The sequence below is a fragment of the Schistocerca americana genome, chromosome 1 (assembly GCF_021461395.2).
Source record: "Schistocerca americana isolate TAMUIC-IGC-003095 chromosome 1, iqSchAmer2.1, whole genome shotgun sequence".
Taxonomy (NCBI): domain Eukaryota; kingdom Metazoa; phylum Arthropoda; class Insecta; order Orthoptera; family Acrididae; genus Schistocerca; species Schistocerca americana.
The window spans coordinates 59,157,803-59,185,168 of NC_060119.1; the positions used below are offsets into that span (position 1 = coordinate 59,157,803).

Genomic DNA, 27,366 nt, shown 5'->3' on the forward strand with positions numbered 1-27,366 from the left:
TTTGCTGGTTTGACAGAAGCTTGTACAACACATCACTTCAACAAAGTGATAGGTTACACTACAACACATTGTGTGCATCTGTGAGGCATATGGGCACCCCTGCTTATGTGTACTTTCCAGTACAGTAAGATCGCGTAGGCTGTAGCTTGGGTGCCTGACTGCCCACACCTGAGCTGTTTGCTCAGCCCTGCCCAACTGTGCCCACTGCCTCGCAATATAGCTGTGCCTGCAATTCAGCTATTGGTGTTTTTGAGGCATGTGAGTCACTGTGTTGCAGCAAGAATTGTGAGCTGTTATTGCCTCAATAAAGTAACTCAGTGATTGGCAGATTGCATTGGCAGGGCGACACTTGACAAGGCTTTGCATGTACCTGCAAAATAGGCAACACAGCAATCACATTGCACAAAGAACAGTGCTGCCATATGGCCCCTGCCATTTGACTCACAGAAAAGTCAACCACAAAATTATTGTAATCAAAATATTCCGAGATGATTATTTCACTCCCCAGTGGAAAGTATTGAAGGTTGCTAACAGAGAAGCACTTCTGAGGAGTTTTTAAACAAGTAGAGAGGTTTTTTCCCAAAATTCTCAGATTCTTGTGCTTCTAGCACCTTGGTGTGTATTTCCTTTTCAAAAGAGTATAAAAAAGTCTACGAATTTTATTACTTCAACTTTTTTCTGCACCTAGTACCCAGGGCACTACAGTCCATCAAAAAATATCAGTTTTTCAAATTTTGTTTAAAATGGCAGAATATCACTTTTATTTTAGTTTCTGTTTATATAGTAGAAATATGTTTTATGTTATGTTATACATTGGAACTGAATATCTCACATTACAGCATGGCCAGCATACATATCATCACTGACATTGCATTCAGTACCTACTAACACAGTCAGGTCAGACTGCATGAAGTTTTTTTGTGGCTTTTTGCCTGAAAGTGATTTTATAGTGCCTTCAGCAGTGCTGCTGTCAGAGGGAGGATGTAAATTATCCCACATGTCAAACACAGGGAGCAAAGGTATGAGAAGAAAGGTCAATGACAATTTCCAGAATTTAACATACCATAGAAACCATAAGGTTGTGACTGTCCTTTCTGCACCCAGTATTATAAAAGCTGGGAGCACTAAAGTTACTCCTATTGATCCTTTAACCCCTTTCCAAAGGTTATGTATAATGAAACTGTTATAACCTTTAATCACCAATAATTGTGTGGAGATTCAAACACACTCACTTATGAACAATAGCTGATTACATGATAACAACTCAGTATCTCTCATTCGACTCCGTGCCGTGACATGCGGCCAGCGCTGTTCCGTAGCTAGGTGGCGCTCCCGCGCTCAGCCGAGTTGTGGAGCGCCTCTATCGCCGTTTGCGCGTACTGTCGTGGCGGCACTGTTAAATGTTGTGGCACTGTCACAACACATTTCCCCCTTGAAAAAAAAAAAAAAAAAAAAAAAACACTCACTTCCTTGGAGACATGGACAGTGCGGAGACATCCATGGCCTCTTGTGAGGCCCCGAGAAGATCCCGCAGAGAGACATGAGAGTATGGTCGAAAATGTCCAGGACGGAAGCTTGTGCGTGGAACATGCCTCCTGGACGAGATGATGGGTGAAAACTCCGGAGCAGCATCCATAGGTGTCGTGGACCTGGGGTGTGCTCCAGCGAGATGGGTCCCGGAGAAGGCAGCGTCGCGACTGGGGCCGGTTCCGGCGTACTTGGAAGCGGTAGCGACGTCGGCTGCATCAACACGTACGGTAGAGCGGCAGCAGCGACAGGACTGGCTTCTCGGGCTGGTGGAGGCGAAGGAAGGGGCAGTGGCACCGGCGTGGCCACCACTCGTGGGCGCATCTGGTCGTAATGGCAAACAACCATGCCGTCGTCCATACGTATTTCACAAAGCCGGCGGCCGCAAAGAGCCTTGATTACCCCTGGAATCCATTTAGGGCGAGATCCATACCGTCGTGCCCACACGTCGGCGCCCACTGAGTATTTTCCCGCACTAGGGGACACAGCACAAGGCCTGACAGGGTGAAGCAGGTGCAGTAGAGTGCGCGGTTGGCGGCCATTCAAGAGTTCAGCAGGGCTGCGATCACCCAGAGGCGTGAAGCGATAAGAACTCAGAAATTGCAGCAGAGCGTCATCTGTGGAAAAATCACTAAGGAATTTTTTCATCTGGCTTTGGAAAGTGCGGACAAGGCGCTCGACCTCCCCATTCGATTGCGGATGGAAGGGCGGTGCTGTAACATGACGAATCCCTTGTCCAGTACAAAAATCACGGAAGGCCTGCGAAGAGAACTGAGGGCCATTATCCGTGACAATCGTGGATGGAAGACCTTCTAGCGCAAAGATTTTGGACAATGCCAGCGTCGTCGCTGCAGTGGTGGGCGACGGACATCGAACAACAAACGGAAACTTTGAGAAGGCGTCAATCAACAGTAGCCAATAAGTACCGAGGAAGGGGCCGGCAAAGTGAGCGTGCACCCGTTCCCATGGCTGCGCTGGATCAGGCCACGGAGGGGTCATTGTACGAGCTGCAGCCAGTTGTTGAGCACACTGACCACACGCAGCAACCATGTGGGCGATGTCCGAATCAATACCGGTCCAATAAACGTGCCTGCGGACCAGGGACTTAGTCCGAGAAATCCCCCAATGGCCTTCATGCAACAGTTTGAGAACATCTTTGCGAAGAGAGGCTGCACAACGACCCGTGGAGATGCGCCATACATGGCCAGAAGAACAACACCATCACGAACAGACAGACGAAGGCGCAAGGCATGGTAGTTGCGAAGGGGATCCGATGCCTGGCCCTTGGTCCTGTCCGGCCAACCCCGTTGAACAAAACCGATCACCTGACGCAGGACCGGGTCCCGCGCAGTAGCTGACGCGTTCTGCGAACCTGTAAGTGGAAAACCCTCGACCGCACGACGTTCTTCCTCATCAATGTGGAAACAGAGTAATTCATCATGATCGAAAACCGGGTCGGGGCCCATCAGCAATCGCGACAATGCGTCAACGTTGGCGTGCTGGGCCGTGGGGCGATAGTGAATCTCATAGTGAAAACGAGACAAGTATAAGGCCCAACGTTGCAGGCGGTGAGCTGCCTCATCTGGAAGCAACGCCGATGGGCTGAACAGAGTCCAGCGGCTTGTGGTCGGTGATGAGGTGAAACTTGGAACCATCCAAAAAAACGCTGAACTTTTTTAGAGCATAAATGATAGCGAGCACCTCCTTTTCGATTTGAGAGTAATGCCGTTGTGCATCATTGAGGGTCTTGGAAGCATAGGCAATGGGTCGTTCCGACCCATCCTCATGCCGATAGGCGAGAACAGCCCCTAGGCCATACTGTGACGCGTCAGTCGCCAGAACCAAGTGCTGACCCGGACGGAATGTAGCAAGACAAGGCGCCAACTGCAAATGAGCCTTCAGGCGGACAAAAGGCTTCTCACACTCGTCGGACCAACAGAAAGGGACGTTTTTCCATAACAGCTGATGCAGAGGATGAGCTAGTGCCGCCGCGGATGGAATGAATTTGTGATAATAAGCAATCTTGCCTAGAAACGCCTGAAGGTCTTTGACCATAGACGGCCGGGGTAGAGCGTTAATGGCCGCAACGTGCTGACGTAGAGGACGTATACCCTCACGGGACAAGTGGAAACCAAGATACGCAATGGAGGGTTGGAAGAACTGTGACTTGTCCAGATTGCACTTCAACCCAGCTGAATGCAAAACCCGAAACAGTGAACGCAAATTGCAAAGGTGCTCCTCAGTGGAGGCCCCCGTGACAACAATGTCATCCAGATAGTTTATGCAGCCGGGAACGGAAGCAGTGAGCTGTTCCAAAAACACTGAAAAATGGCCGGTGTGCTAGCAACGCCAAATGGTAACTGCTGGTACTGATACAGCCCACAAGGAGTGTTGATGACGAGAAATTCCCTGGAAGAAGTATCCAACGGCAACTGATGGTACGGCTCTGATAAGTCAAGTTTGGAAAAGAACTGGCCCCCAGCGAGCTTGGTAAATAACCCCTCAGGACGGGGAAGAGGATAAGTGTCAATGAGGCTCTGAGTGTTGACGGTGGCTTTAAAATCACCACACAATCGCAGACTCCCGTTTGGTTTAGAAACCACCACGATTGGCGATGCCCATTCGCTGGAGGTAACAGGAAGGAGAATCCCTGAAGCTGTTTACCTGTCTATCTCAGCCTTGACAGGTGCACGCAACGCCACCGGAACAGGGCGTGCCCGGAAAAACTTAGGGCGAGCTGTAGGTTTAAGAGTAATGTGGGCTTCAAAATCCTTGCCACGACCCAGACCAGCAGATAACACGGACGAAAATTCAGAACACAATCAATCCAGCTGTTGATACGGAATATCCTCAGATATGAGGTGCACATCATCATCAATGGAGAACCCGAACAACTGGAAAGCATCATAACCGAACAGGTTTTCAGTGCCCGCATGATCCACCACATAAAATGTGAGGGGCCTAACAACAGACTTGTAGGCAGTGGAAGTATCAAACGGCCAATGATAGGAATTTTCTGTTTATTATAAGTTCTCAGATTTCGCGTAACTGGAGACAAGGGAGGGGAGCCCAACTCCAAATATGTGCGAGAATTAATGAGAGTTACTGCAGAGCCAGTGTCCACTTGCAGGCGAATGTCTTTATCCAGAACACGAACAGTAACAAACAACTTATTTGTTTGAGAAAGCACACAGTTAACATCCACATCCGATGCCTCGTCCTCGTTGACAGGAACTTTAGGGGACTGACACACAGAAGCAATGTGGCCTTTTTTCCTACTTGAATTACACGTGGCCCAACGTTTTGGACACGCGGCCGTCATGCTGTACGAAACAACGTGGACAAGAAGGAAGTCCGGAACAAACATGCTTCTGTGGTTGCTGTTTTCACTGCGAGCATTGCGGCCCAATGTGACGTTGTTTACGCGAGTGAATTGCTGCCACATCTTCGTTCTCCTGTGAAACAGGCAAATTGTCCGTGTCGAAAGTTGACTATACAGCGCCTACATCACACCACGAGTCTATTTGCGCGCCAGCAGCGTGAGACACTTCAAAGGATTGAGCGATGCTTAGAACTTCCGACAACGACAGGTTTGGCAGTTGTAGGGCACGTTGCCGAACTTCTTTATCAAGAGCAAGCCATAGAATAGCATCCCTAACCATTGAATCAGCATAAGACTCATGATGAGTGTCCGTGACAAACTGACATTTCCTACTCAGACCGTGTAGTTCCGCCGCCCAAGCCCGGTAAGATTGATTGGACTGTTTACGACACCGGTAGAATGCCACGCGGGCGGCAACGACGTGGGTGTTTTTGCGGTAATAGTTAGACAATAAGTCACACATTTCTTGGAAGGACAGGGAGGCAGGTTCCTGCAGAGCGGCTAACTGAGATAGCAGCTGATAGATCCGTGGGGAAATCCAAGATAGAAATAACGACTTACACATAGGAGCATTGACAACGCCGAAAGCCAAGAAGTGTTGCCGCAAACGCTTCTCATAATTCTCCCAGTCTTCAGCAGCCTCGTCGTAAGGAGGGAATGGAGGCGGAGAAGAGGAAGACAAACGACGAGTAAGCGACGTTGACAACACCTGAATAGCAGCTGTCAGCTGTGTTTGTTGTTCAATGAGTGCTTGCATAAGCTGTTCCATGTCTGCCCCGTCACGAACACACAAATCCACAACGCAGTGAAAATATCTGACCTCGTCGCCAAAAAGTGTTATAACCTTTAATCACCAATAATTGCGTGGATATTCAAACACACTCACTTATGAACAATAGCTGGTTACATAATAACAACTCAGTATCTCTCATTCGACTCCATGCCGTGACATGTGGCCGGCGCTGTTCGTAGCTAGGTGGCGCTCTCGCGCTCCGCCGAGTTGCGGAGCGCCTCTATCGCCATTTGCGCGTACTGTCGTGGCGGCACTGTTAAATGTCGTGGCACTGTCACAACAGAAACACAGTGAAGAAGTAGTGAAAGTCTTTCTGAAATGTGAACTTCCTCCTCACCCAATGTATGTATTCTCAGTAAAAGGCATGCTAAAAGGAACAAAATATTTTTTCCACAACACCTTTGCTCCTCTGATGGAGATGAACACAACTGCACCATTTTTTTAAAATTTTTATTTATTTATTTTTGCTGGAAAGTACCTTATATACAAAGTAGAGTCTGTGCAGGATATGGTGGCTGATGTGCATTTTCTTAATTCAGAAGGGGGGCCAACAGTATTTGCCACCTTTTGACTGGTTTATGATGACAGAAACAATGTACACACCCTGCTGTCTTTTTCAAACGATTTTACAGAAATTATTTGGCAAAAAAATTTCATTTTTTCATTACGTCTAGCTTTATATGTTAGGTTCATGATGATGTAACCATCATTTCTTTAACAGTGATAGTTATTGTGCTATTTACATGGAAGTAAGGCACTGTGGAAAACTCAAAAAGTTTGCAATGAAAAATAGGGGTTGCTATGATTTTGTGTTTTGTGCACGTTATGTAAAATGTTGCTGCATATGAAATTTAGCTAACATATCAGATTTTTCTGTAGACTGGTGTGGAGGTCTCAGTTTGTCACCAGTCTTGAGAAAATTCATCTGATCTAGCACACTCATTTGTTATCACACCATGCCAGCGATAAAAACAGAGCGAAATATTTATGATGCTCCTCATATTTCGTAAGCAATTTGAGATATCAAAAAGACATTTTGGCAAATGATAGCACTTTTTTAATGAAAGAATTGGGCTATAGAGAGCTAGCAAAATGAGAGATGATATGGTTTTGGGAACAACATAATTGAATACATTACACATTTATTTTGTACTGAGGATGTGCTTTTTCACAAGCTAATGACCTTACTTTTCCTCAGTTCTTCACTTAAAAAAACACTGTTTCAGAATTCTCTTACAATTGTGGCTGCACGTGTTACTGAGGTGACATTTTGTAAACACAACTGTGTTTTGCCAAGAGAAGCAAATTTTAACATGGTAACAAGAGTAATGCATAATGTTCCTCAAAATTCACCACTCATGATGCTTCTCTGAAAGTTACAAAACTAACCAAGTGAAAATTAATCGCTGCATTTTCAGTGGAATTCCTTTTATGTACTAACCAAAACAGGGGTGACAGATCTTTTTGAATGTTCATGCAAGTGTGGATGTGGATGGCCTCCACTTGATATTTACAAAACATATGAGCACAGACTTCAGTTTAGAATGGCACCTCCGCTCCAGCACTCAGCATTTCCTCTACAGTGTCTGCTTATAACCCCCACCACTACTGTTCGCCCCACGCATGTCCTGTCGACTGCGCATCTACCGGCCATGGTGTTTTGCGTGGACTCCAACTTGGCCTGGAAGTGTTCCTTCAGATCAACAGCCCAAAGTTATGTTTCTGACCTGAAACACTATTTTGGATTTCAATTTGCTACTGTATTTAATGAGTGTTTATACAAGGGGGAACAATGTTGTACAGAGAGTGCTGAGAGAATTTATAGGTCTAGGGAAGATTCTTCAGGTATAGTTGTAGTAGAACCAAAGATGGTAACTAGACCCTCAAGACAAGTCTTTGTGCAGTGAATGAAACAAGAATGGCTTGATCACACTTCTGTAAAAAGGGTTTTCGAGAGTGTAGCATTATGGTGGAACAGGCACAATAAGGTGCAATGATTGTAACATCTTCCTTTTCAAGGACCAATGTTTCTGGAAGTGTTGTCATAGTGGGAGAAGATGTTGATCTCCATGTGCTCATAACTGGTTTAGGATCAGACATCAAGTCAGAAAGAGGAAGTACAGAAGACAAGTAGTTTTGCACTGCGTCCTACAGATCTGTCAATGTACATATTTCATTCACTCACAGTGTTAGTGGATGTGATACAACACCCACTTTTTTTTGGCCAAGGAAAAATGAAGTTTTGCAACATTATTGAGAAACATGAACACCTAAACTCAGCTCTTGATGTGTTCAAGAAACCAGCCATTACCCATGTAGAAATAATAACAGCTAGAGAACAGTTTACTGTTACACTGTATAGTGGAGGTGTCAGCAGTTCCCATATGCTAAACGATTTGTGGTATCAGCTATTCACCAAGGCTCGCACAAAAAGCTAATTCAATCTTGCACGGCTACCATCGACAAATGATGCTGTGCAACATAATTCATTATGGAGCCAATAAGTCCAAAGTTGGGTGGGAAACTGGAAACCTCCTGAGAAATGTGGTTGGACTCACAGTAACCATGGTACAAGGCTTCTTGTAAAGAGCCAAGATCCAACACCTGAGTCAGTTCTTGACATTGATTCATGCTCATGTAAGTTGAGCTGTGTCTTTTTAGTCATCAGTCTTCTGACAGTTTGACACATCCTGCCACATATTCCTCTCCTGTGCTACCCTCCTCATGTGTGAGTAGCAGTTGCACACTACGTCCTCAATTATTTTTTGGATGTATTCAAATATCTGTCTTCCACTAGGGTTTTTACCCCTTACAGTTCACTCTAGTATCATGAAGGTTATTCCCTGATGCCTTAACACATGTCCTATCATATGGCCCTTCTTGTTAGTGTTTTCTGTGTTTTCCTTTTTTGCCAGATCTGTGGAGAACCTCCTCAGTTCTTCTCAGTTCACCTGATTTGCAATACTTTCCTGTAGCACCACATCTCAAACTCTTTGATTCAGTTTTCTTTTGGTTTTCCCACTGTCCACAATTCACTACCATTGAATGCTGTTCTCCAAATGTATCTCTTCAGAAATTTCTTCCTCAAATTAAGGCCAGTGTTCGATACCAGTAGACTTCTTTTGGCCAGGATGCTCTCCATGCTTCATTCTTCATGGGTAATTTTGCGTCCAAGGTAGCAGAATTCCTTAACTTCATCTGCTTTGTGATTTCCAGTTTGTCGCTATTTTCATTTCTGCTGCATCTCATTACCACTGGCTTTTTCCACTTTACTCTCAAGCCATATTCTATACTCATTAAACTATTCTCTCCATCTGTCAGATCCTGTAATTCTTCTTCATATTCACCAACAACACCAATGTCATCAGCAGATCTTATCATTGATATCCCTTCACACTGAATTTTAATCCCACTCTTGAACTTTTCTTTTATTTTCATCATTGCTTCTTCAATGTGTGGATTGAGCAGTAGGGGTGAAAGACTGCTGCCGTGTCTTACACTGTTTTTAATCTGAGCACTTTGTTCTTTGTCTTAAAATCTCATTGTTCTCCCTTGCTCCTATTTTTCTTAGAATTTCAAACATTTTGCACCATTTGGCATTTTTCAATGCTTTTTCTAGCTCAACGAATGCTATGAACATGTCTTTATGTTTCTTTAACCTTGTTTCCATTATGAAACACAGCATGATAACTGCCTCTCTGGTGCCATTATCTTTCCTAACCAAACTGATCATCATGTAATAGGCCCTCAGTTTTCTCTTCCATTCTTCTGTGTCTTGTTCTTGTCAGCAGCTTGGATGCGTGAGCTGTGAAGCTGATTGTGCAATCTGCCCTTGCTATCTTTGGACTTCAGTTGATGATATTTTTTTAAAGCCTCATAGATTTTACACCCCAGCTTGAATATGCCTTTGGTTCTCACTTCCTCTAATGATTTTAGAAAACACAACGGTATTTTATCTATTCCTTCTGCCTTATTTGATCTCAAGTCTTCCAGAGCTCTTTATAATTCTGACTCTAACACTGGTCCCCTTTGTCATCCCTATCGCCTCCAATTTCTTCTTCCAGTATGTCATCATACAGGTCCTCCCCCTCATAGAGACCTTCAGTGTACTATCTCCATCTATCAGAACTGTGTTTAGCAGTGGAACTCTCATTACACTCTTAATGTTACCACCTTGCTTTTAATTACACTGAGGATTGTTTTGGCTTTTCTATATGCTGAATAAGTCCTTCTGCCGATCATTTCTTTTTCAATCTCCTCACACCTTTTCTGCAGCCATTCGCCTTGGATGCCCTGTATTTACTATTTATTTCATTTCTAAGGGGTTTATACTGCTGTACTCCTGTCTTTTCCTGAGCATTTTTATACTTCTTTTGTTGATCACTTGAAGTACACTGTGGTGACAGAAATCATGGGATAGTGATACAAACATAAACAGATCACAGGTATAAGATGGTTAGTGAATTGGTGGAACTGTCATTTGTACATTGATTCATGTGAGAAGGATGCCAACATGATTATGGTCGCACAGTCGTAATTAACAGACTTTGAATGTGAAATGGTTGTTAGAGTTAGTTGCATGGGACATTCCATTATTGGAAATAATTAGGGAATTCAGTATTCCAAGATACACAGTGTCAAGAGTGTGCTTAGAATACCAAGTTTCAGACAGTGTCTCTCACCATGGAGAACACAGTTGCTGATGGCCTTCATTTAACGACCAAGGGCAGCAGTGTTTGCATAGTGTTGACAGTGTTAACGGACAAGCAACAAAGCATAAAATAACTGCAGGAATCAATGTGGGATGTACGATGAATGTATCCATTAGGACAGTGCAGCATAATTTGGCACTAATGGGCTATGTCAGCAAACGACTGACGCAAGTGCCTTTGCTAACAGCATGACATCGCCTGCAGTATCTCACCTGGTCTCATGATCATATCGGTTGGATCCTAAATGATTGGAGAATCGTGCCCTGGTCAGGTGACTACTGATTTCAGTTTGCAAGAGCTAATGGCAGGGTTCGAGTGTGATGCAGACTCCACAAAGCCATGGACCCAGGTTGTCAGCCAGGCTCTGTGCAAGTTGTTGGTGACTCCATAATGTTGTGGACTGTGTTTACCTGGGAGGAAATGGGTCCTCTGATCCAACTGAACTGATCATTGACTGGAAATGATTATGTTCAGCTACTTGGAGACCATTTCCAGCCTTTTGTGGACTTTCCTGTCCCTAAACATTAGTGGAATTTTTATGGATGGCAATGTGTAACTGGGCCACAATTGTTTGCGATTGGTTTGAAAAAAATTTTGGACAGTTCAAGCAAATGATTTGGCCACCCATCAAACATTATGGGACATAATCGAGAGGTCAGTTCGTGCAGAAAATCCTGCACTGTCAACACGTTAGCAGTGAAGGGTGGCTATAGAGGCCTCATGGGTCATTATTTCTGCAAGGACTTCCAGCGATTTGTAGAGCCCATGCCATGTTCAGTTGCTGCACTACCTCAAGAAAAAGGAGGTCCAACAGGATATTAGAAGGCATCCCATGATTTATCTCAGCTCAGTGTATTTCATGTGTGCTATTTGTCCACGAGACTCAGAGGGCCATAGATACGGGTTCACGGGTAGATGCCGTGTTTCTTGACTTCCGCAAGGCGTTCGATACAGTTCCCCACAGTCGTTTAATGAACAAAGTAAGAGCATATGGACTATCAGACCAATTGTGTGATTGGATTGAGGAGTTCCTAGATAACAGGACGCAGCATGTCATTCTCAATGGAGAGAAGTCTTCCGAAGTAAGAGTGATTTCAGGTGTGCCGCAGGGGAGTGTCATAGGACCGTTGCTATTCACAATATACATAAGTGACCTTGTGGATGACATCGGAAGTTCACTGAGGCTTTTTGCGGATGATGCTGTGGTGTATCGAGAGGTTGTAACAATGGAAAATTGTACTGAAATGCAGGAGGATCTGCAGCGAATTGACGCATGGTGCAGGGAATGGCAATTGAATCTCAATGTAGACAAGTGTAATGTGCTGCGAATACACAGAAAGATAGATCCTTTATCATTTAGCTACAAAATAGCAGGTCAGCAACTGGAAGCAGTTAATACCATAAATTATCTGGGAGTATGCATTAGGAGTGATTTAAAATGGAATGATCATATAATGTTGATCGTCGGTAAAGCAGATGCCAGACTGAGATTCATTGGAAGAATCCTAAGGAAATGCAATCCGAAAACAAAGGAAGTAGGTTACAGTACGCTTGTTTGCCCACTGCTTGAATACTGCTCAGCAGTGTGGGATCCATACCACATAGGGTTGATAGAAGATATAGAGAAGATCCAACGGAGAGCAGCGCGCTTCGTTACAGGATCATTTAGTAATCGTGAAAGTGTTACGGAGATGATAGATAAACTCCAGTGGAAGACTCTGCAGGAGAGACGGTACGGGCTTTTGTCAAAGTTTCGAGAACATACCTTCACCGAAGAGTCAAGCAGTATATTGCTCCCTCCTACGTATATCTCGCGAAGAGACCATGAGGATAAAATCAGAGAGATTAGAGCCCACACAGAGGCATACCGACAATCCTTCTTTCCACGAACAATACGAGAAAGGAATAGAAGGGAGAACCGATAGAGGTACTCAAGGTACCCTCCGCCACACACTGTCAGGTGGCTTGCGGAGTGTGGATGTAGATGTAGATAGATGTAGATGTGTTACCTATGGTTTCGTTACACTTACCTTCCTTTTACCTAAGTTTGCCTGTACATTATCTGTGATTCCTTTTTTTGGATATGTTCACTTCACATCAGCTGAACTGCCTATTTGGTGTTCCTTATTGCAGTAGCCACATCTTTAATGAACTTCAAGCACATCTTGTCATTCGTCAATTTCTCAGTATCCCACTTTCTTCCACATTGATTTGTTTGGACGAGTCCCATAAACTCCAGCCTACTCTTCATTATTACTTAATTGTGATCTGAGTCTATATCTGCACCTGGGTACACCGTACAATCCAATATCTGAATTTGGTATCTCTGTCTAACCATGATGTAATCCAGATGGAAACTTCCTTTATCTCTCAGTCTTTTCCAAGTACATTTCCTCCTCTTGTGATTCTTGAGCAGAGTATTCACTGTTACCATCTGAAATTTATTGGAGAACTCAATTAGTTTTCTCCTCTCTCATTCCTACTGCCAAGCCAATATTCTCCCATAACCCTTTCTTCTGTTCCTTCCCCTATAATTGTGTTCCAATCCCCCATGACTATTACATTTTCATCTCCCTTTACATACTGAATTATCCACTCAATACCCTCATATACTTCCTCTATCTCCTCAACCTCTGCTTGCAATGTTTGCTTGTATACCCGAATTACCGTGGCGGCATCGGTTTACTGTCAAATCTGATGAGAATAACCCTATTGCTGAACTGAACTGTCCACAGTAACTTTCTCTCTGCTCTTGCTTCCTATTTGTAACGAATTATACCACTTTCTGCTGCTGTTGATATTACCCCATATTTGTCTGACCAAAAATTCTTATCTTCTTTGCATTTCACATTACTGATCCTGAGTTTTTGTATTTCTCTTTGTTACGGGTTGAAATTTGTAACTATAGACACTCTGGAAATATTGATTATCCTTGAATTAATGTTTTATACTGCATGATGTACGTTCCTTGGAGAGAAATAAATTAATGTTGTATTGGAATCACGGTGTTGTGTGCTCGTAATATTTTCATGCCGGTTGCGATTTCCTGCGAGATTTCAACAATTAACGGCTTACTTCACACTGCAGGACACAACAGACGATGTCGGACCACATTGCAAGCTAAGTCGATTCCAATATAATATGATCGCATGAACTGGTTGCTTCAAAACAATTTTTGCGGCTTTGTATTGCAAGCCTGGAACTTGCACTCAGAGTAGCTAGTTTTGTTAAAAGGTTTTTGTTCATTTACGTTTGCGCATACGCTGCTTGTTAAACATTTAAGCTATTCACAAGCGCACTTGTAAACAATCTTACAACAGCCGTCTTTAGTAAAACATAATGCAGGACGAATCCGAGATACAGTTAGCAAACATCAAAAGAAAGCGAACTAGGGTGAGGACTAATGCTACGCAGTTTTGTGCAGCTGTTGATGCTCTTACCATAGAAAGCTCGTTTGATGATTTTGAACATTACAGGGAACCTCTTCAAGAAACTCTAGAGGAGCTTGTTTCATTAGATGACACTATTCATAATTTTCTCTCTGATGATGAATACAATGCAGACGTGCTGAGCTGTGAGGAATTTATAGATAAAGTCAAGCGTGCTATAGCGAAGGCTACAAAAGCAATTGATTACAAGCTTCCATCCACAACGTCGCAGATGAATATCACACCACCACCAGTGCTCACACAACCAACTGTATTCCACTCTGTCAAGCTACCAGCAATTAAGCTTGAGTCAGTTTGTGGAGATGTCGAAATGTGGTCCCGCTTCTGGGAACAATTTGAATCGACCATTGATAAAGACCTATCCCTTTCTACAGTAAACAAACATGTTTTCCTACGAGGGTATCTGTCAGGCGAACCGAAGTTGCTAGTAGATGGAATACCTATAACCGCTAACACGTATGAAGAAACAAAGAAAATTTTATTGAATAGATAGAGATAGCAATCGCATTATACAGGCGCACCTGAATTTTTTGGATGCACTAAAGCCTGTACAGTCAGCGACACCTGAAATGCTGAACAGTACATTCCTGGAATGTAACCGTCATTTCAAGCACTGCGTGCCTTAGGAGTAGACGTCGTTGCATATGGTAAAATTCTCACTCTGAAAATTCTGAGTGCATTTCCCGCTGAAATGTGCCAGAAATGGGTCATTCATGCTAGAAGAACCAAAGTAGCGGAAGGAGATGTACTGAAACTACTAAACTTTTTGGAAGAAGTAGTTCGTGGTGCTCTCACTGCACAAAAGATTTGTACAGAATATCGGTCATCTCCTAGCTTCACGCCCACTGCAGCAGCGCTTCACATAAATTCAAAGCAAGCGAAAAATCCGCGTAAGCCTAAACGAGAAGTACCGGTGCAACCACTTTGCGAAGCTCACTCTCATTGGGCCCAAGAATGCAACATAGTAACTGACAGCCAACAATGTATCGATAAACTAAAGCAAGATAATCGCTGTTTTATATGTCTAAACCGAGGTCATAATGCTAGAAACTGCTGTAAGAAGGGCAAGGTCTCGTGTTCTAAGTGCAAGAAAAGTCATCACAAAGCCATCTGTACTGACATTGCTGCCTCTTCATCATCCTCTCAGCAAAGTAGCTCTACATCTGTAGGGAGAATCGACGTAAGTTCAACAGGTTTTACTTATCTTCAGACAGCTCGAGTTTGGGTCAGTGGACCCGCAGGATTAAGCAAACTTACCGCTGCGTTCTGGATAGCAGTAGTCAGTCAAGCTTCATTTCCAAGTTCCTGATTGATGAGCTAGGCGAACTATAGAACATCGTGATCTATCTGTCAACGCCTTTGAAATGCCATCCGCGACTTCAACGCACCGTAGAGTCGTAGAATTCACACTACAGGGTACATGGACTAATTCTAAGACGTCTATGTGTTTGAAAGCACATACTCCTTTTCCGCGCACCCAACTGTGCCTTCCGATTTAAGAAAACTTGTACGCACACGGGGACTTCATTTTGCAGACCTAAGGGATGGTACAGAAGATCTTCCCATCGAGATTCTTATCGGAGCAGATTACTATTGGAAAATAGTTAAAGATTCCCCTCTGATGTGACTAACGTCATCAGTTGTTCTGGTACCTTCCATTCTAGGTTGGATTCTTAGTGGAAGCAAATCAAGCACCACTGCTAACCTTGTGATGGCAAACTACATCAGTTTAGAGACAGTGACAACAACCAACGATATTTTACGACGTTTCTGGAATTTAGAAACAATGGGAATCACAGAAGATGAAACAACTCTGAATCAGAAGGAATTGGGGTTATTGCAAGATTTCTCAAAATCCTACTGCATCGAAAACAAAATAAGAGTAGTGTCTTGCCCCACAAAACCCAATGTTATGTTATCTAATAATCTTCAGCAAGCAGAGAAGAGATTTGCTTCACTGGAGAAAAAATTTACGAAGAACAAGAAACTGAAACAAATTTACGAGGCGCAAATGATAGAACACATCAAGAAGAAACATGTGGAAGTCACCCCTTCTGGACAGAAATTGCATGACACATTTTATCTGCCACATCATGCAGTAAAGAAAGAAAAGTTAGGTGTCATCAAATGGAGGATTGTTTGTGATGGTTCGGCGCACGACCAGAATGCACGTTCATTGAATGACTTTAGAAATATGTCCTAATTTACTTCCTGACACTCTTTCAATATTACTGAGATATCGTCTACATCAAATAGCTTTAATTGCCGATGTCAAACAAGCATTTCTACAGTTAGTTCTTCACAGGAAGGATAGAGATCTCACGAGGTTTTTTGGTACAAAGTAATCGTAGGTGAACAAGGAAATTATATTACAACTGACGAAAGGATTACATACTGCTACACCCGGCTACCTTTCGGACTTACCTGCTGTCCGTTTCTTCTTGCAGCCACGCTAAAAGAACTTGCTGTAATACACAAAACGAATTTTCCGCAAGCTGCTTTACTTGTTGAAGATAATATGTACATGGATGATTTTGTAGCAGGTGCTAAAGATGACAATGCCGTAATTAACATATATTATGAGCTTACATCACTCATGGGACAGATCAGTCTACCAATGGCAAAGTGGGCCACAAATTCAAGCCAACTGATTGGAATATGGCAATCAGAAGGTGTCATAAACACTACAGATACAGAGGTATTGGGAGTCCACTGGAACACACAGACTGATACGCTCAGTGTTGTTCACAACAATGTTACCGAGAATGTTATAAATCGTCCTGCCACTAAGCGAGAAGTACTACGAAACACTGCTAGATTCTATGACCCACTGGGTTTGTTGACGCCTGTGTCCCTCACTACAAAAATAATTTTTCAAGAAATTTGGTCAAGAGGAATTTAATGGGATGAGCTTTTACCTCTTGATCTTAGGAAACGCTGGCGAATGTGGGTATCAACATTGCCATCATGTTCACACATAAAAATGCCCCGATGGGTTGGTGTATCTGAGAACACTGAGCCAGAAATCAATGTCTTTTGTAACACATCAGACAAGGGCTACAGAGCAGTCCTTTATGTACAGTGCACCACAACAAATATGGCATCAGTCCATTTAGTTTGCAGTAAAAACCGACTAGCTCCCGTCAAAAAAATAACTCTTCCACGGCTGGAACTTCTAGCAACACTTCTTGGATCAAGACTACTTCTTTATTTCTGTAAGGCCACGAGCTATAATGCAAGTCGTGCAACATTGTGGACTGACTCAATTGTAGCCTTAGGATGGATACAACATGACCCTAATCGATGGAAAACCTTTGTGTCAAACCGTGTTACAGAAATACAGTGACTAACAAATCCGTCACTGCCCTGATGACGAAAATCCAGCTATCTAACCTCCAGAGGTACCACAGCAGATAAACTTCACCATGCTTCTGTATGGTTGCATGGACCTGCTTGGTTAACAAAGAACAGAACACAGTGGCCTCGAATTTTACAGATGGAAGAGCAAGAAATTAACAGACCAAGTCTTCATGGTACAAACAACGATTCCTATTTTAACAGCTACATGGTACAGTAGCTACTTCAAGCTGTTAAGAGTTACAGTATGGGTACTTCGCTTTAAACGGCACTTATTGAAAGAAAACAGAACATCTGGAGAACTAACAGCATCAGATTTGGGCGAAGCACGCACTTACTGGATTCAAGTTGTTCAACAGCAACATTTTGCGCTCGAACTGCATGCACTATACAACAACATGCCTCTACCACGCAATTCTCAGATAGTTCACTACAACCCATTCTTGGATAATGGTCTTATTCGTCTCGGTGGATGGCTGCAGTTTGCAGAATTACCCAGAGATCAACGCCATCCAATTCTTCTTGAAGGACATCATCATTTCACATGGTTACTGATCCAGCAGACTCACATTCGTTTGCATCACCTTGGAGTAAACATAGTGTTATCTGAACTGAGAACAGAATTCTGGATTCTTAGAGGTCAACAGGCAATTAAACATGTTCTACACCGTTGCCTACCTTGTAAGATGGTGAAAGCTCACGTTGTTCAACAAACTGAGGCTCCATTACCAGCTGAACGAGTCTCACCACTGAAACCATTTACAGTAACAGGTATTGACTTTGCTGGTCCATTATACGTCAGACAAGGACATATTACGAAGAAAGCATATATTGCTCTATTCGAATGCCCAATAACACGAACCATACACCTGGAACTATGCTCAGATATGTCAACTGACAGATTTCTTCAAGCCCTACAAAGGTTTGTCAGAAGACGAGGAGTGCCCAGCTCAATTTACACTGATAATGCTACTACCTTCCATGCCACGCACTTAGAGCTGAAGGAGCTGTGACAGGCTCTCATGGCAAGCAAGACGCACAAGTACTTCACCCAGCAAGCCATCACTTGGAAATTCATCGTCCCACACGCGCCTTGGTGGGGAGGATTCTGGGAACAGATGGTGGGATCTCAGATGCTGCCTGAGAAAAGTTTTAGGACAGTCACAGGTGGACGAAGAAGGTCTCAGCACAATCCTGGTCAGCATAGAAGCAGCACTAAACTCTAGACCAATTACGCAAGGGGGAGAGGAATCTGAGCCACTGATGCCCGCACATTTCCTTGTAGGTGATCAACTCACAACACTACCTACTGGTCCAGTTAGAAAGGACTTGTCTAAGGAATTTCAACGGCTGCAGAAGATGGTAGAATACTTCTGGAACAGTTGGAAGAATGAATATCTGATCCTGCTCAAGAACTTCCATGAAACTCATCAACCAAGGCCAGGTTCAGGAAGACTCCAGCTGGGTGATGTCATTCTTCTACAAGAGGATGTTCGTTCAGGACACATGTGGAGGAAGGCGCGGATAGAAGGTCTTCGTGAAGGAAGAGATGGGAAAATACGAACTGTAACCTTACGAACTTCAGAAGGATCCATAATCTCACGTCCCGTTCAACTGGTCATTCCTTTAGAAGATGACCAGGGCGGGGAGGGTGTTGCGGGTTGATATTTGTAATTATAGAAACTCTGGAAATATTGATTATCCTTGAATTTATGTTTTATATTCCATGATGTACGTTCCTTGGAGAAAAATAAATTAATGTTGTATTGGAATCACGGTGTTGTGTGTCCGTAATACTCTTTTTAGATTTTGTAGCTTTCCTACTAGGTTCAACCTTCTGAAATTCCGTGCTCCAACTCATAGAGGTTTCCTCATTGTTGGTTATTCTGTCTTTTTCTCGTGATCAACTCCTCCTTGGCTGTCCCCTCCCGGAGATCGAAATGGAACTAAGCTGGGATCTTTCACCAATGGAGAGAACATCATTACACTTTTTTCTCAATTATGGCTACTTGTCATATGAATACACATTATATGTCTTTAACACAGTGGTTTCCATTGACTTCTGCAGCCTCATGCTGCTGATCATTGCTGATGCTTCCAACTTTTGGGGGCAGTTTCCAACCCGAAGCGCAAGGCAGTGCTCTGGACCTCTGACCACTCCTTTGCCCTCTTTGACAAAGCCATTGGAAGAATAAAAGTAACTTATTGTACCAGAAGTATATATATCTACAGTCGGTAGTCATTTTTATTCATAATTTTAGCAGTGGTTGTTCGGACCTGGGACCCAGGACATTTTGATTAGTAGTCAAAGACACTTGCCCCAGAGCTCAGGTGAATCCCTTTTGATCTGTTTATACTAATTCTATCATTCTATACATTTCTGGTGCACCAAGGAACTTCCCCATCAAAAAGTCGGAAGTGACTCACATATTCACCTCAAGTGTGCCAAAGGTTGATGTACACTGTCACGATAGATGGATGCCTAGGAAACAGGGGATGACACACAGAGTAAATGAATATCACAGAGTGAAATGTTTAGTTCCAATATATGTAACATGATATACGATATAAACAGAAACAGAAATGAAAGTGCTCAAAAACTTGATACTTTGTTATTTTGCAGGAAATTTGAAAAACTTGATATCTTTTGACAGACTGTAGCACCCTTGCTATTGGATGCAAAAAAATTTACAGCACTCAGATTTGTGGAGAACTTTGTGCTAGTAGCACAAGAAACTGGCATTTTTGAAAAAAAATTAAAAAGACCAAAATTTTTGAAATTTTTTTACTACAGAAAGTTTAAATAACATAAATTTTGTTAGCAAAACATGCTTCTCATTTAAATGAGGATTGTTTTAACATTAGTGACTATCCACGTTCAGGAAGACCTTTGTGGTTTGATGAACATCATAGAATGCATTAATCCACAATGATCGGCTTCAGTGCAGTTGAGAACTGGCAAATGTGATGAACTGTGATTGTTCCACCATCATGCACCATTTACATGCAGTGGGGAGGGCTCAAAAATTGGGTGCATGGATACCACATGTTCTAAGCCAAAATTACAAAAATCACCTGGTGGCCATATGTGCATCTCTGCTTGCTTGTCACCAATTGGCTTGAGAACAGCTCTGACTAGTCCTATTCTGTATCATCACTGGTGATGAGAAATGGTATCTTTATAGTAACATAAGGAAAATAAAGAAGTGGTTGAACCCATACAATGCAGCAATTCCCTCAGGGTGGCAATTCTTCTGGAAAACCTGGGAGTCTCAAGTAATTATGTTTTACCTACGAAGATCAGAGAAATTTAAGAAATTTCATAAAATCTCAGGGAATTCTGAATATTTTATGTAGCATTGAAATTGAGTTTTATTAATTTTTACAAATCAATAATTTAAAAATACCTAGTATTTCAAAATGAGTTAATTATATGAATATTATTCCATGTAAGTTATTGATGTTTAAAAAGTATGGTTAATCTACTGCTTAATGCGTGGTATACAAGCTGAGAGGAAAGACAAGTCATTATTGTGGAATGCTGCCCCCCCCCCTCCCCTCTCTCACACTCGTCATTAATTTATCAGGAGGTTCTTGATACCATCTTCTTCCTCACACCTGGAATTCCCAGTTTGTTTGTTTGTTTCTTTTCTTTTCTTTTTTTTCTCCAAGTTTGAGTAGCCACCCTGTCTCCATACAAAGACCTACACTTATCCACAAAAGATAATGTTATGCAACTAGCGGAACAGTGACAGTGTGGTGAACTCAAATTGCTTCCCTGAGGTGTAACCATCAGTGCTGACATTTACTGCCAAAACTGAAATGCCTTGCAGGTACAGTCCAACAACAATGACCAGGGAGACCACATGAAGTGATGCTATGCCATGATAACACCCACTCACATTATGTGCAACTGACAAAAAACACTACACAATAGTTTGGTTGGAAAGTCATTCCGCACCAACCTTATTCACCACATTTTTGTGCCAATATTAATAACTGAGATATCTTACAGGTGCAGTCCAAGAAAAACAACCAGGAAGATTGCACGAAGTGATGCTACTCCATGATAATGCCTGCCCATATTCTGCTAGACTGGCAAAAAACGCTATGCAGTAGGTTGATTTGGAAGTCATTCCCCACACATCCTATTGACCTGATCCGGCTCCCGCAGATTTTCTTTTTTTCCGCTCTCTTCAACAGCCTTCAAGGAACATCCTTTACCGATGAAAATGCAATCCAAACATCACTCATCTCAAAATCATATGAATTCTACAGTCACGGAATCGAAAAGTTATCACAACATTGGCTGACTGTCGTAAATAGTAAAAGATAATATACTATTGATTACTAAAGTCTCTGTTGTCTGTATTTGTTGTGTTTATTAAAGTTATGAAAAAACACTGCAAACTTATGCACCAGCTGAATACTACTTGACTGAACTATAAGCACACTGTGGAGTCAAGACAGTAAGCATGTCCAATACTTCCACATGCAACATCAGGCAAAGATTAGCTAACAAATGTTATGCAAAAAATCAGATATTTGGCTGAGTTTAACACCTGGAAACATATTTTTTTGTAATCATACTGGAAGTAAAGTTGATAATGGTTTAAAAAGAAATCGAAATTAGTATCATAATTTAAAATTAGGGTGCAAGAAAGGAAACCACACATAAGTAGAATAGCGGAATTTTCTTTGTGTTTTGTCCTTTTGGCAGTCAGCTTTACATTTAAACATAAGATCTTGGCATGTAGACACATTCTTAAACATAATACTGTATAGCCAAGAAGCAGTGGAAAAGAATTGGTTCATATTTAAATAATCATTGTTTGGTAATGATGTTCGATCCTTGGCATTACAATTTTTCTCCTATTTTCAACATTTTTTTAAAGTTTATGTCATCATTTTGGGTATTCAGATAGCTAGTTACAGAGACTTGACACTAGTTACAGATTGACAGGTTGATAAGAGATTTCCTTTAGCATTGTGTGTGTGTGTGTGTGTGTGTGTGTGTGTGTGTGTGTGTGTGTATTGAATGAAACATTTCAATAATGACATTGTAGCTAAGTGGCACTATATAGTAGATAAGGAAAGATTGAAACTTAATTTCTTATGTGACTAGTAATTACCTATGTGCATTTCTCATCATTACAGCATTAGATTTACACTGTTCTTTTTACAGTCATATTGACCAACTAGGATCACGTTGACAACTTCAGTTCCTATTCTTCCTTCGTTGTTGTTTCCTATTTCTCCATTTTCTCCCCATGAAGTCTCTTCCTTTCTTCTGTCCATGTTGTTCCTGATATTTTAATTCTTCTGCTTTGAAAGCCTTCCAAATTTAGTATTTTATTTTTAAAACAGTTTCTTTCTGCTATTTCTGATCGTTTGATGTTGTTTCTTTCTAGATCTTTCCTTACTTCTGTAATCCATGCTATTGTCGATTTGTTCTTCCAGAAGTATAGGAGTATTTGTTTTGGTAGCCTATTTCCATCCGTTTGGTAGATGTGTCTGAAAAAGCTCAATCTTCGTTTGTCCATTACTTCAGATATTTTCTCAATAATTTTGTAGATCTCTTCATTACTTCTTATTTTTCAACCATCTGCAGTTTTTATTGCACCCATTATTTTGCTAATAATCCTTCTTTCCAGTGCCTCTAGTTTGTTCATCTTATAGTTCACCGTTAGGCACTCAGATCCATATAAACATTCTTGTCATACCATTGTGGTGTGGTGTTTTAGTTTTGTTTTTCTAGATATACATTTCTTGTTATAAATATTTTTGGTCAGACCATATGCTCTTTCCACTTTGTTAATTCTTACATCTAGTGCAGATTTTTCTAGTCCATTCCGTTGTATAGTTTCTCCAAGATATTTAAATTTATTTACTCGCTCTATTTTAGTTATTTGTTTTTCTATGAATTTTGTCACATTTTTTTATATTTGTCATGAATTTTGTTTTTTTAGCTGAAATTTTGAGACAAGTTCTGTTTGCTATTTTTTCCAGAAGGTTCATTCCAATAACTGCTTCTGTCAGGTTTTCTGAAGTTATTGCAAAATCATCTGTAAAAGCCAAGCAGTTTACCTTAATTCCATTTGGTTTCATTGCCAGAGTTACTGGCTCAATTTTGCGATTTTTTAGCTCTGTGTTCCAGATCCTTACAATTTTTTTGTAGAACGCAGTTAAACAGTAAAGGTGATAAACCATCACCTTGTTTTATTTCAAATGGCTAAGATACTTCTCCCATAAATTTGACTTTAGAAATTGTACCTGTTAGTGTTTCACGAATTATATTTGTTAATTTTGATTTAACACCAAATTCTCTAATGACCTTATCTGTTGTTTCTCTGTCTATACAATCAAATGCTTTCTTGAAATCAATAAATGACACTATTATTGGTTTTCTGGCTAATGTTGTATGGTGAATTATTGACTTTAAGTTAAAAATTTGTTCTGCGCAGGATCTTCCCTCTCGAAAATCACCCTGATATTCTCCCAGTTGTTTGTCTAAAGTATCTAGCACTCTGTTCTGGAGAATTTTGATATTTTGTATTCCACTGGCAGAAATGACACTCCTCTATAATTATTGACATCTTATGGGTCTCCCATTGTACGTGGCGGGTGGATTAATGCTGTTTTCCATTCAACTGGAATCTTTTCAGTTTTCCAAATATTCTCAAAAATCCTTTATGATTTTTGGTTCTGACCACTTCAATAATTTTGCTGTCATGGAGTCTTCACCACTTGCTTTATTGTTTTTGAGTGTTTTTATGGCTTCATGAATTTTTAACTCTGTAGGTGGGAAATCTTCCTCTAGATTTTGAGGTGTCTCTGGAAATTCTAATTTATCTGTTGGAACTAAAAGATCCCAGAATTGATTACTTTCTCCAGATTTTTTTCTGTTGTCAGCATTTATAGGTGCATGACACTTTATGAGGGCGTAACTTTTGTTCTTGCACTTTATTGTTAACGTGGATATTCTTTCTGAATTTGATCTAAATTGTGTTACACTGTCTACGATTTTTTTGTTTACATAAAATGCTGTTCCAAACATCTGGATGTTTTCCATTATTCTCACTGCTGGTTTCCCTGTATAAATACTGTAATGTTTTGTATCGACTACATTCTCATCTCAGTAAATATTTTATTTTCATTATTTTTCTTTCTTATTTACAGGCGTAATGAAGTCTCTGATATCACACCAAGACTACAACCAATAATTGGTGAGTTTTATGGATATTCTTAATATTATATTAATTTAAAGTCGTTGGTGCCACTTCCTGCAGAACAGTGTGTTAAGGTCTGTGTAGTACTGATACCATAGCAGCAGATCTTAACAAACAATGCCATTTATAGCTAGATGTTGATTTTACTGGCAGCTATCTGTCAAGTGCTTTAATGTTACGGGTTCTGGGCTAAAATGTCCTTGAAGTAATTACACCATGTACTAGTCCTACTGTTATAAGTATGTTATTGTCTGCAGCTGAGGAAACCAAAGACAAATCTTCGGGAAAAAGTAAGGGATGAAAATAAGTGAGGGAAGAAAATATGCATTACATCATTATTAGACCTAATCAATAAACTTTTCATGCTTTGCTTAAGGAATGTGTTGCATATCAGGCACAATACTAGCCAGTAACACACTGGTAAAGTTTTGTGTTGCTACAACGCTTTAAATTCCATTTCTTTAATAACTGGACATTTTAGGTCTTCATCTTAGGATTTGTTTTCTTTAAAAAGACTTTCATTCAAGCTTGGAAATTACTAATACCTCTCACAGTTTAAAGAAAGTTGTAGTTATTGTTCACCCCAGGTGCTTCGCCTCAATGGTGTTAATGATGATATGGAATTTGCTACACCTTTGAATAATGAACTACTATATCAAGTTTCCTCATTTTTTTAGCAGAGAATTACAAGTGATTAAAGGAATGGCTGTATGGTATTACTGCAACACTAAATAAAAGAGTACAGCACAAAAGTTTGTTTGTTTTTATGTCCCCCTCATGTAGTTAATGAGACTGTCCATGACGTACCGTTGTGTTGTCAGAGGTCCCCTAGGCACTACCATCCACCAGCCAAAGTCGTACCTGACGGCTTCCCATACCATAACTTAAGGAGTTAATACTATTATGCCTCTTCAAAACGCTAGAACAGAACCTGTCCCCAGGTCACTGACATACTTTCTGATGATGGTCATCCAGGATAACACAGAATTGCAATTTGTGGCTGAACACAGTGCAAACCATTCATAAAATGTCTTTATTTTCATATGCAACTGTTTGTGTCGTGGTGTTAACAGCAGCCTACGCGTGGTGTGGCAGTTCCCTTGTATGACTACACTAGTACCCAGCCAACAGTACAGGATGCACATAATGTTTCGGTTTCAGGGAGTCCATTACTTGTTCTTGGATACCTGGTGCAGATGTAAAAAAGTTACAAAGTGCTTGGTGTGCAATATATCAATCCTCTCTTGGTTGGATAGATACTGTCAACCAGAATGTCGACAATAAGTATGTCTGCCTCCATGATGCCACACAGTCCAAAACAGGGCCACTTTCACATTTGAATCCCCACAAATCTGGATTTTGCACAGTTCATCCTGCTGAGTGAATAGAGAACTACAATGATGTCTCTTTAAAACTCTGCCAGGTGCTGATAACACTATCTTGCTCGAGTATAGCGCATCTCCGTGTCTTCACAATGGTCACTTAATAGTGGTACTGTTCACACCCCTTTTGTACCATATCAGGTGTGGTAACAACACTAACCATGAAGTAATACACTCTGGTAGCCATTCTATCTGTCACAGAGAATTGCACATCCAATCATATACATACTTGCTGATGTGTGTTTTAATGAAATAAAAAAAGTATTTAAATTTATATATTTATTTATTATGTAAAAATGAAAATAAAGTGAATCGAAAATGGATTTGAAAATGGGGAGGAAATTTTTCTTTAAATATTTTTGCTATTTGCTCTTTCAGTACGAACTTTGTTGTAGAACCCCTTATTTACGTGTGGTAATAAAAATTCATTTAGACATAATTAAGCACATTTAAAATTACATGAACCTTAGCTACCCTCTCATGCTGATAAATTCATATTAACTGATTAAGAACATTTAGTTGAAAATTGCATAAATTAAATTTTTTACATATTTCGGCCTTGGCACAGAAAATTGCATAAATTAAATTTTTTACATATTTCGGCCTTGGCACACATTTTCTAAATGCAGTGGTTTTTCAAATATTCACTGAATTCTTTCCCGGCATTAGCTATGGAACACAAGACTGTCTCTGTTAGCAGAAAATGGTTAAATATTGCCAAGCCGACCTGAACGTTTAATTATCATTGACAAAACACATTTCACTATACGTTTAAGTTATTTGCTTTAGAAATTGAAAGAACCAACAGATTAACAACTTCAACGTTAATTATCCGCCTATGAATGCACAAATGTAAAACCAGTAATAAATTCCGTCAGCCTCAGGATAGCTGTAAAAGAAAAATATTTTGTAGTTCACTGCTAATTTTATCTGCTCCCGATTTACGGGTTTGGTTAATTTTTTAGCGGAACAATTTTTTAAACGTGCCGCCGCTGCAAATCGTTCGGTCGCGGCACAGCCCAGCAGCACCAACGATAATTGCTAAAAATGCTGAAAATTCTTTAAAGAAATATTATAGATGACATGGGCAAGCTAATTTACATTAATAATACACAATTTTGATAAATTATAATGTATTTAGACCACAACAATAATTCAACTTACATTACTTTGTAATTTCTCCTCTAATGGTGGCTAAAGATAGATACAGACAAAAGAAGTCTACTCATTCATAAAATGCTACGTCACAGGTCCTTCTCTCTCTCAGCTCTTGAGGAAGACGACAAAGAATGCACATTATGTATCCCTATTTATACTATTGCTGCTTGTTAATTTCTCTTTGTAATCTTACAACATTATTTTCCTCTGTGGCTGTATTTTACATTTTTTTTTTTATCGCAGATATTAACATATTTCGTAATTACATTATGAGTATTGAAATATTACAATCATAAATACATCGAGAATATTACTACAGAAAATATTACAATAATAATGAATGTCCTTTATACAAAATTAAATAATATATTTTTTTT

General features: G+C 40.9%; 1 protein-coding gene across 1 annotated transcript in view; it reads left to right on the forward strand.

Annotated features, from left to right (window-relative positions):
• The window catches only part of LOC124622184 (meiotic recombination protein REC8 homolog), a 380,857-nt gene that overhangs the window by 257,259 nt on the left and 96,232 nt on the right, over positions 1–27,366 (forward strand). Inside the window, exon 11 of the mRNA XM_047147832.1 lies at positions 24,400–24,446. Coding sequence (XP_047003788.1) covers positions 24,400–24,446 — 47 coding nt within the window. The remainder of the gene's footprint in view (positions 1–24,399; positions 24,447–27,366) is intronic.